The sequence below is a fragment of the Mustela lutreola genome, chromosome 11 (assembly GCF_030435805.1).
Source record: "Mustela lutreola isolate mMusLut2 chromosome 11, mMusLut2.pri, whole genome shotgun sequence".
NCBI classification, from domain to species: domain Eukaryota; kingdom Metazoa; phylum Chordata; class Mammalia; order Carnivora; family Mustelidae; genus Mustela; species Mustela lutreola.
In genome coordinates, this window is record NC_081300.1 from 57798998 (window position 1) to 57817351 (window position 18354).

Sequence of the window (18354 nt, forward strand, 5' to 3'; positions counted from 1 at the left end):
ACAAAACAGAGATGGCTAATAGTAATCCAGAATAAATTCAACACATCCAACCTTTCTCACTTTGGTGCTCGCCTGTTTTCTTTTCTTTTTTTAACTTTATTCAATGTGTCAACTGAATGAGTTTTAACCCACCCCTTCTCTCAACAGAGCAAACGTAGCGAACATTTAAGAAACAAATCAGGAAATGTATCAATGAACACACTTCATATTTGACAATCAAGGAAATAATTGTTGCCTCACCTGAGAGAGGAAATAACAACTGTTATCAATGACTTTCTTACTCCTATAAGAGCTCCTTGATGACCCTCCCTTCTTTATTTTACTTAGAAAATTATTTACTTTGTCTGTATCTATTCAGTTGAATAAGAATTCTCTTGGTGAGTTAATGGCTAACTTTTGGCTGGCCTTTCCACATTCTGAAGTAATTGCCAAGTTTGTAAGGCATGCACTGAAGAAGATATGAAGAACAATATTTAGTACACCTGGGCTGTTTAGAGGAAAAACCAAATTTGGATAGGAATGTCCCTTTTAATGAATTTAGACATTGGCCTCTTAAAAAGGGCCAATGTACTGTCCACATTTGTCATTTGAGAACCACTGTGATCCCTCCAGCAAATGGAGGAGGTAAACCCACCAGGAGAAGTAGGAATTTGTTGTTGTTACTCATGAACATATTTTTAAATCTATTTTTATGGATTTAAAAATATATTCATAGGGGCGCCTGGGTGGCTCAGTGGGTTAAGCCGCTGCCTTCGGCTCAGGTCATGATCTCGGGGTCCTGGGATCGAGTCCCGCATCAGGCTCTCTGCTCAGCAGGGAGCCTTCTTCCTCCTCTCTCTCTCTCTGCCTGCCTCTCTGCCTACTTGTGATCTCTCTCTGTCAAATAAATAAATAAATAAATCTTTAAAAATATATATATATTCATAATGTCATGGGTGTTAAAAGAAGCCAACATAACTCTTCACATAGACTTCTTATGTCTCAAATACAAATTCTATTCCCTGAGCAACAGATCCTCCCCTAAAGTCAAGTGCAAATCAAGGGTTCACAAATTTTGTTCTTTTCCCACTGGTTTCCATTATAACTTCCTGTCTTGTCATCATTTCTAATAAGAAACATGTCGTGAGCTATTACTATGCATTATTCCCTGACTCTTCCAGTGGATTTGTGATCTAGTTACCCGGTCATAGCTCAGCACACAGGAATGGTAATTGTAGTTCCAGAGAGTAGGGGATAAGGCCAAATGAGAGGGCGGTCAGTAAGGGTCATGGCAATGGTTGCTAACTTAGTTTTGAATTTCTGCTTCATCCCTACGGAATCAAGATTTTCTGCCTGGTAGTTTCTCTGTAAATAAATTCTCAAATACAGGCAGGGTGTTCCTATTATTAAAGCATTATTTTGATCCTATTACTCCCCTGATCAAAACATTCCACTGACTACTGATAAAAGTCCAAAGTCCTCAGGCTGAAATTTCAGGTTTTCTAAAATCAGATCCCTTCCTATTCTTCTTGGTTTATTTTCTATTATTCGCTTCCACAAACCAGAGTCCTCCACCCAGCTGACCTAGTCAACATTCCCAGCACAGCACTGGCATTTTTTGGCCCTGCCCTCCCCTCTCAGGACTCTGCTTATCTCTTTCATCATTTCAGGACCACAGAGGTTCAGCCAGGTGTACCATAAGGGAGGAACCCACCAGAAGTAAGGCAACCATAGAGAGAGGGGTGGACCCTGCACTTCATTAGGGTGTGGGATAGTTAACATAAACATGCATCACCCTTGAGACCTCCTTGTCTGCTTGTCTCATCCTTCTGCCTTCTTACCCCTTCCCGTTAACATCTGTGTATCGTGATTTTAATAGAGGTCATTTAAACATGCCTTACAAACTGTGTAAACATGTTCTTGGAGAGTTGATTGTCCCTCTTGTTTCCCAATCCCGGACACCATATAGTTGTGTTCAGTCTGCTCTATATTTGCCCATTGATAGCTCCCTTCAACCAGCCCCAGCGCCTTCCCTTTCCCCTACCAACACCCCCCCCCCACCCCACAACTGGATTCCCCTGGGCTTTCTTTCTTTGAGGGCTGGAATTCTGCCTCCTAGACATCTTTGTGCCCACACCTCCTAATAGAGGACTTTGCGTATAGCACATTGCATTGACTTGATCGCAGAAAAGTGACAAAAGAGCAAAATACTTTTGCAATCCAAAGAATACATTTGTAACGAGAACCCTCAACCACAGTTGTCTGCAGTGGGTGTCAGAGTCTGCTGAAGCAGAGCTCCATGTGTGCACCACCAGCCTGCGTTCCTGTCTGCTCACACCCTCTTAATTCTTGCCTACAGTTGGAAGAAGGCAAGCGTCCCCTTTGGGCCCATCTCATCGAGGGAAAGGTAGAAGTGGTCTGTAGTTCATGAGACAGGTTGTTTTGTCTTCGTGGTGCCAAACAATTGCTTGGACTTGGTTTTTCAGTCAGTTTGGGTTTCTCAAAACAGCCTGAAATGACCAAAGAGAAAGTGTCATAGAAAAGCAAGGAAATGTCACGTAACATGTGGGGTTTTCTCTTTGAACGGGAAGGTGTCCAAGGTTTCAAGGGAAAAACACTAATTTGTAGGTATAGAAAAACCCTTATCTTTATTTTAATCCTGAAGTTCTTAGACCTTCGTGAAAGTTCTTTGTTGAGCTGCTTCTCTTCCAAGGAAGTTGCTAGCAGGTCACCTTCTTGTGACTCCTTTAACCTCAAAAGGATGCTTTGGTAGGCCACATAATGATGATCAAATCTATCCAAAGAAAAGGTCATGACAACATTAAATGGTTTATTTGTTTCCTGCACCTGTTTTTGTTACTTTCCAAGCCCCTGGAGAACCAAAGGCAGCCTTTCTGCTGCTCTGAGAAATTATTCTGTCTAGAATATTTGATCCCACACCGGAACAGCTGCCAAATGGAAAATAATATGCCCACCCAGACAGCAGGAAGTTGGCCAGAATGTGGCATCTCCTAATTTAAATGACACAAAACCTCACATTCATCCAGAACTGGTCTTCTCAGAGATCCCAGCTGTTTGTAGATCCTAGAATCCCAGAGGGCTGAGCCCACTTAGAAATCCTACAGTTCATCACATTCATTTCTCAGGCTGAGATTCAGACTGTCTGAGACTCAGACAGGTTGAATGATATCCCCTTAATTAATCACTAACTAGAGGCAGATCCAGCTCTAGAAGGAACCCAGGTGAACCCAGGTGTCCTACCTCCAAATTAACAAGGAAAACTGACCCCTATCCATTTCTTTTTTATTTTTTAAGTAAGCTCTACACTTAACATGGGACTTGAACTCACAGCCTTGAGACCAAGATTTGCATGCTCTACCAACTGATCCAGCCAGGCCCTCCGGTCCCTATTCATCTTAATACTCTGATTATTTCAGAACCTAGGATGAAGACATTTCATTCCAAAATCCATGACCGACTCCCAGACAATTTCAACAGATAACATGGAGAAGACTTAGACTAGTTAAATCAATCATAGAGAAGTATAAGTGCACAAAAGGTGAGGGTTGGGATCCTCATTAAGTCAGACTCTGAATTTTTCACACCAAGAAGTTAGTTAAGGATAATCACACTTTTGACAGTCATCCATCCATCCCAGAACTATTAAAATAACATTTAAACCCTACTTGGCGATTTTTAAGGGAGTTAATTATTTAAGCAGTCTCCATAATCTGTTGTATTTCCCCCCTCCTAATGCATTTGTAAGCAAGCAACTTGGAGCTCGGTGTGCCTTTTGCTGTAAGAAAAGTATCAGCTAAAAAAGGAGTCTCTGAGCTGGCCCATCGAGGTCTATTTGACTACCAGATGAGAGGACTCTGGTCCTTCCAGACCTGACCTGAGTCCTGTCCGGACACCAGGAGATCAGTACTGTAAGAGTGAGGAAGAGGTCAGGGACCGGAAGGAAAATGGCATCAGGGAAATGGCCTGGATCTTTCAATTCCTTCTCTGGCCTTTGCCAGCCCTTTGAACAAATCCCTTACTGTCTTTTGAACCTTGGTTGTTCTCCTATAAAGTGGAGCCAACGGCTAACCCACAGAGCTCTTGGGAGGAGACAATGAGACGAATGTATGTGAAGGTCCCAGCTCTGTGCTGACACTGAACAGGTACTCAGCAAGTTACTCTCCCTAACCTCCCACTGTCCAAGGTGCAGTCACCCCCAAAGGTCTGAACACCACCTCCTTCCCTAGGATTAGCATGTTTCTTTCTCCAAGCCCCCATTTTACTAGTGGTGCCCAAGCCCTTCACCCCTACTAGCCCTGTTATCCCTGGCTCTCAATCAAATCCCTCTCCCCAAGTTCAACTAGGTCTTCGAAAGGAAAAGTATCTGATTGAAGAGGGTCACACTTGAAAGCCATCAGCTTCAAAATCCTCTGGGCAGTAGGTATATTTTTGAACAAAGCTGTTCAATAACCAAAGTGAATCTCAAATCCATTTGTCAGGCATGATGACAAAATGAAAAGAAATTTTGAGACAATGTTAAGAGAAGCAGTCATGACTGGGAGATCCAGCCCTGCCTCAAAGCCCACTCTAAATCATCAGCCAGGGTATTCTTGCTTTTAACATCTAGCATTCCTGTGAACACTACCTCTTCCACTCAATTTTGGTTACCAGGGCCCAGAAGTGTAGTTCCAGCAGAGATGGTGAGAGGCTGGTTGGTTGCTATGTCCTTGATGGTAAGGGTCATTTGTAATTCCTGCATTTTCTTGTCAGGGGCTGCCTGATCTCCCTTTTTTTGGGCAATCCTTCTCCATATTTTGGGAAAGAGAGATTCCAAATGACATAATCATTTAAGTGTGGGTGGTCAAAGTCTCCAACCACCCCTCTGCCAGCCTGAAACATGGTGTCTCCTGATTTTGAGGGCAAGTGTACTTTATATGTGCCTTTATCATCCATGAGGCCTAGAATTGCATTTAGCACAGGCTCATTTGATGGATGAATGAATGAGTGAACAAATGAATGAAATTCTAAAATCTAATTTACATTATTAGTGCTCATTTCCAAGTCTCATCTCCCCCAAGCACATGAAAAACTACAGGTCAAAATTCCCTGCCATCAAATGGGGCCATGTGACTGCAAGTAGAAATGACAGGTGTCACTTCTGATCCAAACTGAAGATAGGAGATAGAGCAGGATTTCCCTCGTAGGCCACCAGCCACATTAGAGACAACAAAGCCTCTGTTAGCCTGAGTTCCTGAGTCACAACAGATCACTCCTCTACACCTGCTGACCTGTGTTGGACATATGACATGAACAAGAAATATATCTTTGTTGAAGGATTTTTGTTCTGTGGCATACCCAGCCTATCCTGACCAATACAGCCAATGACCACTTAAAGGTAAAGGCAAAGAGGCTGTATATTTTGTCAAATTCATAAGGGCTCCTGAGAATATTTTCTTGCCTGGATTTTGATTGTTGTATGGTATCAATCTTATTAGGCATCACCTAAAAGTTAAGAGCCACTGGAGGATGTCTACTCAGTCTGCAGTTTCACTGGCATCAGAGCAGAAAGCCAGGATGCCTTTCAGTTATAGTGAGTCGGTTCCCCTGGCACCCTGCAGGTCAGAACAAGGCAGATTATCAGGGGAATATGCAAGGCACAGTATGAAAACAGCTTCATACATCAAACTCACATCCATGGAAACATATTCTTGATTGATCTGTGCATAAATGTTTAAAATGCACTTTATTTCATTTTTAGGTTTTGAAATGAGGGGTTGACATTTGCAGGAATGAGCACCATATGTGCCTTGTCAAGTCTGCGGCATACTCAGTGGGGCAAACCCAGCTCCCCCACATGGCGTCATCCACTTAGCAACCTCCTGGGATACCTTGTTTTTCATCTATGGGCAACATTTGGCCAGAGGCTACAGGCAGCAGGGACAGGGACAGGAAGAGCCCACTTTTTGGCAGCATCTCCCAATTCACCTCACCCAAAACTCCTATTGTTGTTGATTCCTGTGTTGGCAGTGAATTTCACTAGGATGGGTACCATATGTTCTAGCATTTCTAAAACCAGCTCAGTTTTGAATATATTCTTTGTCTTCATAATCCATCAAAATGCCCCAGAAATTCCAACATTTTAGAATACAAACTACATCTATCGGACAACCTCTCGCACAAAGATGCAATACAAAAATTAATTTTGACAGCCTGTGCCTAGTTTCTGGTTGAAATTCATTCACTTCACCCTCATATACCTGCAAACCATATGAGGATAAGTTTTATGCTGACCCCCAGGAGTTCCGGCAAAAAAAGCTTCATATCAAATTGCCTTAGTCTCAAGTGTTTGTTTCAGAATGGGATCTCACTGAGTCACTTAGTCGTATGGGTCTGCTTTGCTGACTGTTAATTACCATATCTCAGGGGTTTTGTGAGTTGAACATTTCAATCATGGAAATGTCATTTTGCCTCTGAGAAGTTTGGTCAGAAATGTGTGCTACCTCCCTTTTTCCGACCAATATGGTTCAGTTTTTCAGTCTAATTATTCCGTCTATCCCAACACTGTTTTAGGCCAGGGAGAGCACACAGTGTGGTCTTCAGTAGGATCTAAGCTACGTAGTAGAGGTTGACCGTCCCATCACTACCTTTTACGTTTCCATCCCAAGTGTCTGAAATATTGTTAGGACACATCCTTTGGTTGCAAGATCAAACTCTGTTAAAAACAAACAAACAAACAAACAAAAACAAAAAACAGGTGCCCCAGAGAGGACATGCTTTAAATTATGGACTACTAAGCCCTTGGCAGGAGCATGTTAACAACTCCTTTCCAAATGGGATCTGCAGAGAGGGAGGCTTGGAAAGAATGGAGATGGGCCAACAAAGACAAGTGTTCTAAGCAGAGTAGAGCAGAAGGACAGACTTTGTGGGGCACAGAGGGTGGACTCAAGTGGAGAAGGTGTGGCCATGAAATGCAAAGGATGAAGGGGGTTGATCTTCAATTGAGCCTTTACTCTATGCCGGGCATTACACAAAATGTTTCCTGTGTGTTTACTCCCCTTCATGACCTTGGGGAATAAAGCATATGCTCACTTCACAGATGTGGAAACCACCAGTCAAGGTGGTGGATGATTTCCCCAGAATCACACAGCTGGGATGGGATGCCACCCCCCGAACCTATCTCCTTCTAAAGAATTAACTGTCTCACTTTCTAAATTGGCCTGGACCTCAACACCAATTATTTTTTAAAAATGGACAGTCACTTTTTTAGTTCCAGAGGCTGAGAAGTCCAGGATTAAAATGCCGGCAGAGTCTGGCGAGGGCCCTCTTCCTGGCTGGCAGACAGAAGCCAGTTCTAATAGCAACCTAATAACCTCATGACCAAATCTTGTTGCTGCAAACTCTGAGGTGACAGACTTTAAAAATTAGTAGCTAGGAAGACAGTTTGGCAGCTTTCCCCAAATTAAACATAGGCTATCATATGCTCCAGCAAGTCTACCCCTAGGTATACACCTAAAAGAATTGAAAGCAGAGACTCGAACAGATGTTTGAATGTACCATTGTTCATAGCAGGAGTAATCACCACAGCCAAAAGTAGAAACAACCCAAGGACCCATTAAAGGATGAATGGATAAACAAAATTGTTACATCCATACTACCATGGAATATTATTCAGCCTTAAAAAAAAAAAAAAAGAAATCTTGACACATGCTATAACAAGGGTGAAACTTGCGGCTCTTACACTAAGTGAAAAAGCCAGTCAAAAAAGGACAAATATTCTATGATTTCACTTATCTGAGGTATTTTGAATAGTTAAATGCATAGAGGCAGAAAGTAAAATGGCAGTTGCCAGGGGCCACAGGAAAGAGAGAATGCCAAGTGATTTAATGGGGACCAAGTTTCTGTTTAGGATGATGAAAAAGTGCTGTGGATGGATGGTGGGGTTGGTTGCATAGCACTATTGCATACATTTAAAGATGCTTAAAATGGAAAGTTCCTTGGTGTATAGATTTTACCACAATTTAAAAAAAAACTGACAAGGACAGGAATTCAGAATTTGACCTTAAATATCATCTTTTATGCATGAGCACAGAGCATTTTCCTCACATTATGTTATTCTGCTATATGGTCATGAGATGGTAGAAGCTGGTAGAAGCAGACAGCCCGACGTGATAAAGATAAAGCTTCTGATGGCGTATCAGCTGGTCCTACCAACTAATTTTGCAGAAGGGGAAACTGAGAGCTGAGATGACTTGCCTGAGACCACACAACAAGGGAAGTCAGCCTTCAGTGGCCCACAGGCACCTAAAGCCTTGGGTTGCCTGCCAGGCTTTCTCCTCTAGAGTCAACTTAAAAAATCCAGAGAACAAAGCAGATGGATCAGTGTGCTCACGTGCATGCTTGCTTGCCCAAAGGTGAAGGCACGGAAATGATGTGAACATGAGATTCTAGTACAATTAAATTATTTAAGCCACTTTGCCAAAAGTTTCCCAAACCCAATGCTTAGTTCTTCCCTCAATTACTGTACCTTGATTTTTTTCATCCCTGTGTATGTGCAAGGAATGAGTCCAAGTCCTAGCTATGAACTGTCAAACAAATTCCTGATGAACAGGTGGGGAAAAGATTCAGTGGAAATAAAACTCATTCCATTTTTCATGCATCAAGTATTTCCTGAGCACCTATTTTATGCTGGAGACTATGTTATCTCAGGGAGTGTAGCCAAGAACAAGCAATGCTTCTTCTTTGCTCTCATGAAGTACTGGCCTCAGGGAAGGGCATGGGATGCCACAGTAAGGGAAGCCTGAATAGCTTGGTGATACTTGGAACCCAGTGTTGTAAAGGCTATGATGTGAAGTCTGGGTATTGAAGGAGAGGTTGGCATGGTCTATCAGGGTTCAGATGGGGGGAATGCACATGTTTCCAAGCAGAAACGTAGCTTCCCAGATCTCAGGTCTTGCTCCCAGTCATGAGGTAGCAAATCCTTGGTTCCCCAGTAGATCAGGGGTCCCCAAGACCACACTCAGATTCTGGGATTCACAGAAATCGGAAAAGCTGATCTACCCATGTTTATGGCTTATGACAGTGAAAGGATATAGATTAAAATCTGCCTGGGTGACTCAGTCAGTTAAGTGTCTGCCTTAGGCTCAGGTCACCATCCCAGGGTTCTGGGATCAAGCCCCACACTGGGCTCCTTGTTCAGCAGAGAGTCTGCTTCTCCTCCCTCTGCCCCTTCCCCAGCTGATTCTCTCCCCTTCTCTCTCTCTCTCAAATAAATAAAATCTTTAAAAAATAAATAAGTACATAAAATAAAATCAGCCAAGGGAAAAGTCTCAGAGGCCCAGGAGAGTTCCAGGAGTAAGTTTCTGGTCTTCTGTCCCCACCAGAGCCCTGTGGACAGCACCTCCTTCTCCCAGGAACAAAGTGTGAGAATATGAGCCAAATATTGCCAATTGGCGACACTTACATGAGCCTTGGTGCCCAGGGATTTTACTAGGGTCAGTCACATAGGCGTGGGGTACCCTCATGATTGACCTTAGCTATTTAGAATCTAGCATCTCCAAACTGGGGCAGAATGGCCAAAGCCCCCATCATAAATCGCAGTACGATCACAGATTACCTGGCATGGCCTAGTGCCCCAGGTAAATAAAGACCCTCTTGTCAGGCAAGATATTCCAAGGACTTAAATTTCTCTCTCAGGAGCCAATCAAGAACTAGAGCTTTCAGAATGTGCTGAGTTTGGACAACCAAGCCTACTGGGTCAACCAAGTACTGTTCATCCACACATTTTGTTCACATTTTGTTCTGAGAGGGAGGTACCGTGGTCCTGCGTGACCAACACTAGTCAGAAGGCTTCCTGCCACTAACCCACTGGTAACCTCAGGTTAAGACCCATAGAATCTCCTTGCCTTTGTTTACTCGTCTATGAGGTGATAGTAGTAACATCCACTCCAAATTTCCTGAAAGGTGCCATGAGAGTCAAATGACACAGTGGACGAAATAAGTACTAAGCCTCCTGTACTCACTAACGTCAGGGTTAACAAGGTGTCCAAGTCAAATGGCACTCTAGGGATTTCCGTCTATTTTGCAGCCATTTTGTTTTTCCCCCTACCAGTTATAAAGTGCTTACTATGTGCCAGGTACTAGGCTTATGGGGATTATTTTATTTAATCCTCAAATAATTCTCTGAGGATAGTTCTATTTTTATCCTCATCTGAGAGGACCGAGTTTCGGTAAGGTTACCCAAGGGCACTTCTCTTCTTAAATAGCAGAAACAGCTTTGAAACTGAACAAAGATAACCAGAGACAGAAAAACCAAGCTAAGTTGGTTGCTAGCCAGACAAGGGAGAGCAGCTTTGCTCATCCAAAGGTGGGTCCAGTGGCACTCTCTCCATTAAAAGGGAAGAGACTGGATCAGGATACAAAGAAAAGGCTTTGGCTCTCAGAAGGTGGAATTCTGAAGGGTGTCATTTGATGGCTAGAGGAGAAAACTGTGAAATATTTGGAACTGTTCCTCGCTCTGGTTTTTACGACAGAAGCGCTATTGTCTGTCAGGTCCAAATGGGTTGTGCAATTAAGACTGAGCGGGCTCAGGTCACAGCCACTGAGTTTGTGGGCACCTAAGAATTGGGGACATCCTTCTCCTCACAACTGAGGCTATCTGTCTCCAGGGCTGGAGATCGGACATCCCCGTATCTGGCCACCCTTGCTCTGTGTCAGCGGTCTCCCCACCAGCTCCCAGCTGCCCCAGCCAAATGTGTCAGGGACCTCGGACCACCTGGAGAGAGCTCATTTTGTCAGTTTTTAACAGGATCATTGTTTTTAAGGAAAACCTCATTTTTATTAGAGAACTGCTGAAGTAAATACTCCCGATTTCTTCTTCTACCATAGGCTCATCTGCTGTTCCTTGTCCTCCAAGATAAATCTAGAAGAGAAGACAGCTGTTCAGTTGCTACAAATCATAGGAACACTCTGGTGCAGAAATCTCCATAAAAGACTTCAGAGAAGATTTATGTCTTAAGGCAGAATTTAGAAGAAAGGCAAAAAAATCTTGGCAAGAAGCAGCAGAAGGCTTTTACACAGAGGCACATCTGAAACTCTGAAGAAAAAGAGAGAGAGAAAAGGATACCTACCATGGGGAGAAGGGTGAGCATCCAGTGTCGCCCTGTGCTGACCTGGACCGAGGCCTGTGAACAGGGAGAGCTGGGGCAAGGCCTCTAAATGGAGCCTGGACCAGGAAATCCATACAAACGAGGAATATTTGGAAGGCATCCAGGATGTGGAGACTGCCATTAAGAGAATTTGCTTTGGAGATGAGAGAGCTTAGAAGGGCCCCAAATGTCCAGGAAAAGGAAGGGTGGTTCAAAACAGCCAGTTTTCAATAAGCCACTTTGGAAGCTACCTGGAATGTTTAGTAGTAGTAGTAGCAGTAGTAGTTGTAGTAGTAGTAGTAGTAGTAATAGTAATAGTAGCAGCACTATTTTAATTCCAGAAATAATTAATGTGTCCTCAGAATAAGTAAGCATTATTTACGAACAAATTGGGATAGGATTCTAACTCTATTACTCCAGAGGCCCCCCCGCTCCGCAAACCTCTGCTCCACACTCCCACCTCCCTTCCTGGAAATCCACAAAGACACCCTCTTTCATAGCCTTTAGAGAAGACCTAAATGCTAAGAAACTTGAGTTTCTGACTGAACATGGTCTATTTTCCTGCCCCCATGACCTAGAACCTGGCCTTCTGGGAGGTGTTTCCTTTTCTGGGACAGGAGATGCCTGATCCAATGAGAACAGTGTGCAACATGGTGGTCACGTCTGCCTCTCACCCCTCTGGGTTAGCACAGACTCCACAGGTGAAGGGCACGTGCTCCATCCACGTTGCCTCACTTCAGACACCAGCTGCTAGTTTGGGGGTCCCCAGGCCACCTCTACATCTGACAAACTGGCTATGAATTTGGGGTTCCCGTGACCCCCTCAAGTTCAATGATTCACTAGAATGATTCCTAGAACTCAGAAAGTGCTATCTTTATGATTATAGCTTTATTATAAAAGATACAAATCAGGGGGTACCTGGTGGCTCAGTCAGTTAAGCATCCGACTCTTGATCTCAGCTCAGGTATTGGTCTGAGGGTCTCAGAGTTCAAGTCCTACTCTGGGTTTCATACCAAGAGCTTTAGAAAAAAAAAAAAAAAGTTAAGTAACAAATCAGGAATCACCACATGAAGAGATACATAGGGCAAAGTTTGGAACAGTCCTGAGCGAGCTGCTTCCACTCCCTGTCCCTGTGGAATCAAGACGTGTCACCCTCCCAATACAGCAGTATGCTCACTAACCTTGGGGCAGCTTTGGGTATCCAGGGTTTCACTGGAATTTTATTACAGAGGCATGATTGACCGAATCATTGGCCCTGTGATTGAACTCGAACTCCGTCTTCCCTCCCCAGAGGTGGGGAGGTCAGGCTGACACCACAACTGGCCCCATCCCGAGTTACCTTGTTAGCTTTAACTCAGGTGTGGTCCATGGGCTCCTAGCGCTCAGGAAATTCCAGGAGTCTAGAACCTGAGACAAAGAACAGACAAATGTTTTATTATACAGCATGATGACAACAACTAATATTTAATGAGGGTTTTCCTGGTGCTGGGCTCTGTGTTGAGTACTTGACATACATCTCCCTTGATTTTTAAAACAATTCTATGCGCCAGATTTATTATTATCTCCATTTTACAGATCACAAACTGAGGCACAGAGACGGGAAGAAACTTGCTTAAATTCACACAGCTGGTGAGTGATAGAGCTGGGTTTGAACTCGTATTTGTCATGTGGGCCACTGGGTGCCTCTAGGGCTCTTTATAAAAAGGGAGAAGCCAAGAGGGCAGCCATTGTCACTAGAGAAGAACTTAGATATAATGCAAGAAACCAGACGGACTTCAGAATCTTGGAGGAAAAATAATCTAGGTTTCACACTTTAAAAAATTCAGTCTTTAGAGTCAGAAAAGCTGCTTAAAATTCCGGCTCTCCCAACTGAGAAAAAAGCAGTAAACTCTCTGGTCTGCAATCCCTTCCTCAATTAAATGGAAATTTTAATAACATCTCCCTATGAGTTTAGTCTGAGGAATAAAGGAGATCATTTATTTGAAAGTGAAGAACACAAGACCCATGGAAGGCTTTCTTTTTCCTTTTCCCTCAGTCTGTCCCTGGTCTTTCACCCACAGACTGTATCTTCTGTCCCTCCAAGCTATTTACTTCTTGTGCCTCACATGATAACCCGTCAGCCTCTCTCATTCCCTTGGATCACATTTTGGTTCCCTTAGCTCAATTATTTATACACTGTTCACATGGACTATTACTTTAGCTGCAGAGAACACCAGCCTTAAAAATATGTTTTAATCCCATAATTATACATAGCACAACACTTGAAATGAGGCCAACAGGGGTCCAGGCCCAGTAGCACAGTGGGAAAGGCCAGGGCATGTCCTCCGAAGTCCTCTGGTCCCACTTCTGCTTCCTCCTACCTTGTTGCCTTGAAAAAGACACTTAGCCTCTCTGAGCATCAAACTACTCATTTATAAAATATCACCAATAATTATGCCTGTCTTGCTAACCTCACAGGCCAGGCACAGGGAGGGTTGGATGAGAAATGTACGTGAAGTCTTTGGAAACGAACAAACCTTTATATGAATAGAGAGAATAATTATGTAAGACAGCAACTAAAGCAGACATTGAAGCCCACATAAAAAGATCTACGAAAATCCTAGAACATTCCCATATAAGGAGCATATGGGGAAAAATGGCACAAGACAGACATACACATAAACATGTGTTCAAGTCAGAGTTGGGTTCATTTTTGGAAGGCAGTTGGCAGGGAGAGCTGGGGAAGAGGTTGAGAGATGTCAGTGTTTACAAATGCTACTGTCTGGGAGTAGAAACACATGCGAAGCTGGAAGCCATATGGAAAAATCTAATGAGGAAAAACATGAATACCCGTTAAGTGAGTCTTGAACATGACACTGATGTGAGTCCCGAGGTAGCTCTAATGCGTTCCACACTGGTGTTCAAAGAGCTCAGCTCTTAAAATGGATATGGATTTCTGGGGCGACCAGCGACTAAATACACCTCCTGGTCAGGTGTCAATAAAAAGACACCCAAAGCTGCCCCAGGACGTGGTTCAGATGAAAGACACAGAGCTTGCTTCATCTACATGAATTTTCCAAACACTATTTCTTCACAGGATACAAAAGAGATGAATGGTCTATATTTAAAAAAAAAAAAAAAAGACACTTTGGGTGACACCTAAGTTGGGTGCTAAAGTTGGGGTAAAACTCGTCATTAGAAATCTTGCTTTAGCTACTTTTATCCATTCATTTTTTAAAAATGTTTATTTAGGGTGCCTAAGTAGCTCAGTCAGTGAAGCATCTGATCCTAGGTCATGATCTCCGGATCCTGAGATCTGAGACCTGCCTCAGGCTCCACGCTCAGCGGGGAGAATGCTGGGATTCTCTCTCCCTCTCCCTCTGCCAGGACCTCATCCCACCCCACCCCATGCAAGCACTCTCGCTCTCTCGCTCTCAAATAAATTAATTAAATCTTCTTAAAAAGTTATTTATTCATTGTCATTGGGAAGCAGGCCCCCTTCTAAGCCACCAGGATCTCCTAGCAAATATAACTGACAAAAGCCCCAGCCTTCATAGGGCAGGTGGCCTCCCACTGGGGCCTGGGGAAGAGGCAGGGAGATAGATCACATGCAATAGACCCAATGAACAAGGAAGCTACAGAAGAAATGAGGAATTGGTCCCCACCACAGAGAAAAGGAAAGAAGAACCTGAAGGGGATTAGAAGGGCCGGATGGGGCAGTTGCCATTTCCAGTCCTGGGGCCATCTTGAGCATGTGACTTAACCTCCCCGGGCCTCCCTGCCTTTCCCAGGAAGTGGGACTACTACAGACCCCCCCCCCCCCACAGCCACGGTCAATGCTCACATACTTGGGACACAGGAGCCCCCACAAAGACATCATGGGCAATATTACTCACTTGAGTTTTGCACACGGTAAGGAGAAACTGGTACACACCGGAAGAGGAAGTTCATGACCAGGGCGTGTATGGAGCTTATGGTCTCTGTCCCCCCCTGGTACCACTGAGCCTAGATCTACTTCGCGTAGAAGCAAGGGCATTTTGATCCACGGTAATAGAAAAGGTTTTGAAAGGAGATGCACTTGAGATGGAGAACCCTAGAGACCGAACTCCATTCTTTGACTCCTGTGCCTTGGAGAAGGGGAAATGAGGAGGGAAGAGAGCACAGGAGCCCGAGGGCAAGAGCAGAGGAGAATACTGAGAGCAGATGAAGGGTGGGAGGCACCAGGCCCGAGTGTCAGCAGGCTTCCAGACTTTATTTCCAAGTGTTCTGCCCAAAGAGATGCTTGGCAACAGTTTGTTTCATGAAATGCCAAGTCTCCCCCACAAACCGAGACTCTGTTCCTGCATGTTCAGATCCATAAACCCAGGGTCTGCAGGCAATGCCCATGGAGATGGACCCTGTAGCAGAAGGGAGAGATTTATAAACCTCGGGGTTTCAGGGGCACCAGGGTGGCTCAGTCGGTTAAGCATCTGCCTTTAGCTCAGGTCACGATCCCGGGGTCCTGGGACCAAGTCCTGCATCGGGCTCCTTACTCAGTGGGAATCCTGCTTCTCCCTTTCCTGCTCCCACTATTTGTGCACGCGCTCTCTCTGTCAAATAAATAAACTCTTTTTTAAAAAATTAAAAATAAATAAATATATGGCAGGGCTTTAGACTTCGTGCTGTCCAGAAGATTCTCCTCCATCTTCGGTGGTCTTCCCCATGGGGTTCGTTTCCGGGTCTCACTACAAATACAGGAGGCATGAAGAAACACCTGTCGCTGCTCATGAGCTTACCCCAGCCACGGAGCCAGAGCCTGGTCACCTCCTGCAAGCTGCCCTCCTTACAGGTGGGTGGCAGGCTCAGCCCTGGATAGACAGGGTCATTAATGAGAAATGCGGGGTTCCACCCCCAGGATCTAGGCTCCTGTCGGTATCTGACCAAGTTTCTGAAATGTCTGCTGAGGAAAAAGAAGAATTCTGCTGAGAAGGGACTAAAAAACCAGGAGAGCCATTTCAACATTTCCTCCTCCCTCATTGTCCATGCTGGGAGCTTTTGTGCTGTCAGTCCTGGGGACCCGAGCCTGAACACCACCCCAGATCCAGCAGAGCCCCAGTGACAGGGCTGAAGGCAGAAGGGGGTTGGTTCTCTACTTGTCCGATTCATTATTATTATTTGGCCAAAATCTCAAATCCTTCTTACCAGTTGTTTGGCCTTGCAAACCCCTGAACCTCTTTTTTCTTTTCTCACTAGTTTGAGACACAGTGTTTTATTATCTATTTTTGTATTGAAGTGTAATTAAAATACAATATTACATTTGTTTCAAGCATATAATATATTAATGCGTCAATTCTATTCGTTACTTCGGTTAAGTGTCGTCACCATCCGTCAGCAGACAATGACATGACAATATTATTGACTATGTTCCCTGTGCTGTACTTTTCGTCTCTGTGACTTAGTCATCATTTACCTGGAAGCCTGTGCCTCTCTGTCCATTTCACCCAGCCCCTTAGCCCCCTCCTCTCTGGCAACCACCCCTTGAACCTCTTTATTTCTCAATGTCTTCACCTATAAAACGGTCATCACAGGGACGCCTGGGTGCCTCAGTGGGTTAAAGCCTCTGCCTTCGGCTTAGGTCATGATCCCAGGGTCCTAGGATCAAGCCCCACATCGGGCTCTGTGCTCAGCAGGGAGCCTGCTTCCACCTTTCTCTCTCTTCCCCTGCCTCTCTGCCTACTTGTGATCTCTGCCTGTCAAATAAATAAATAAATAATCTCAAAAAAAATAAATTTAAAAAAATGGTCGTCTCCGCAGCACCTACTTAGAGGGTCATTATGGCAAATAATCTAACAAGGAACTTGGGGTATAATTTTAGTGTGACTTGGGACTACAGGTTAACAAACTTGATTCCAAATATAGCACACAGCAGGCTCTCAATAAGGATTAATTCAATTAATTAAGATCAATAACAAATCTTTGGGAGTGGTAGCTGGAAATGAACGTTCACAACTGACATGCAAGGTGACTTTTGCAAGGGAATGCTGACAATTTTTGAGTTGAAATGTGAGTTGCTCTGTGTCTTAAAAAGAAGGACATTTTCAGAAAAGAAATAAATATGTGATTCTGTAGGAATGACCTTGGTGTCAACATACCTGAATTCTATTCCTGATTCTGTTATTAATTTGCTTTGTGACATTAAAAACACCTGCTTCATATTCAAGGTGTTTTGGTAAACTGAAGAAGTCGGACCAGATTATGTCTAAGGTTCATGGCTATCTGTGGACAGTAAGGTAATGGTAATAGTCTCTGGTACTTTTGCCAGAAGAGCTAATTAGCTGAAGTGGTTTTAAGGGGGAAGAGATCTGTGTTTTATTGAGAAATAGACCTAATTCTCACCAGGATGAAAGCCACCATGACTGTGAGTCAGGATGGTCATTATCGCCATCATCAGTGCCATCCTGTACTGTTTACTGAGGCCGCCGTCTGCAGACACTACACTAGGAGTGTGGTACACACAACATTTCCCTTGGTCCTCTCAATATTTCTTAGCACCTCGCCAGATCCATTCCAAAAGTGGAGATTTATGTTCCCTAAAAAACAGTGGGATATTACCCATTACCGGTCTAAAAACTATCATTAATTAGTGGTCTCCTACATGCTGGGTGCCTTGCACACCTCTTTCCTAATCCCCACAACAGCCCTGTAAAGTAGGTAATATGAGTTCTAAGTTCATTTTTTTTTTTTGCTGAGGAACAAATCACCATAAATTTCGAAGCTTAAATGGACACTTTTGCATAATGAAGAGTTCAGTGTGGTTTCATGGGTCCTCTGCTCAGGGTCTCACAAAGCTGTAGTCAAGACGTCAGCTGGGCTGTGATCTCATCTCATCAAACCCACTGCTTGTGGTCTTCCAAGACAGACTTTCCTGAAATGAGAGCCAAATTTCCCTACAGAGGCTGCACATGGTCCTTACATTTTTGTTGACCTTCCATTGGAGTCATCCTCTGACATGTGGTCTTGTTCACAACCTGGCAGTCTGCTTCTTCAAAGCCATCAGAAAATCCTCCTGACTTCTGTCTCTGACCTCTGGACCCTCTTTTCAAGAGCATGCCTGATTAGGTCAGGCCCACCCTAGATAATCTCCCTTTTAGTAACTCAACATTAACAGACATGGTACCTCGATTACTTCAGCAAAATCTCCTCACCTTTGTCATACCATGTAAGAAAATCATGGGCATGATATTCCACCATACTCAAAAGTCTCACCACATTT

At 43.9% G+C, this 18354-nt stretch overlaps 1 protein-coding gene across 4 annotated transcripts in view; it reads right to left on the reverse strand.

The window, feature by feature from the left end:
* Window positions 1-2055: 2055 nt before the first annotated feature.
* The window catches only part of LOC131810802 (uncharacterized), a 100999-nt gene continuing 84700 nt past the window's right edge, over window positions 2056-18354 (reverse strand). For 2 of the 4 annotated variants that reach the window (XR_009345717.1, XR_009345719.1), the window contains exons 3-5: window positions 12463-12530; window positions 12042-12142; window positions 2609-2773 (exon numbers count right to left, since the gene is read on the reverse strand). Coding sequence is in view for 1 of the 4 variants with exons in the window: in XM_059138624.1 (XP_058994607.1) it covers window positions 2254-2773; window positions 12463-12530 (588 nt within the window). In the remaining 3 variants the exon portion in view is untranslated. Of the gene's footprint in view, window positions 2774-10538; window positions 10898-12041; window positions 12143-12462; window positions 12531-18354 lie in introns of those variants that run through there. The other 2 variants (XR_009345718.1, XM_059138624.1) reach the window with 2 other exon arrangements.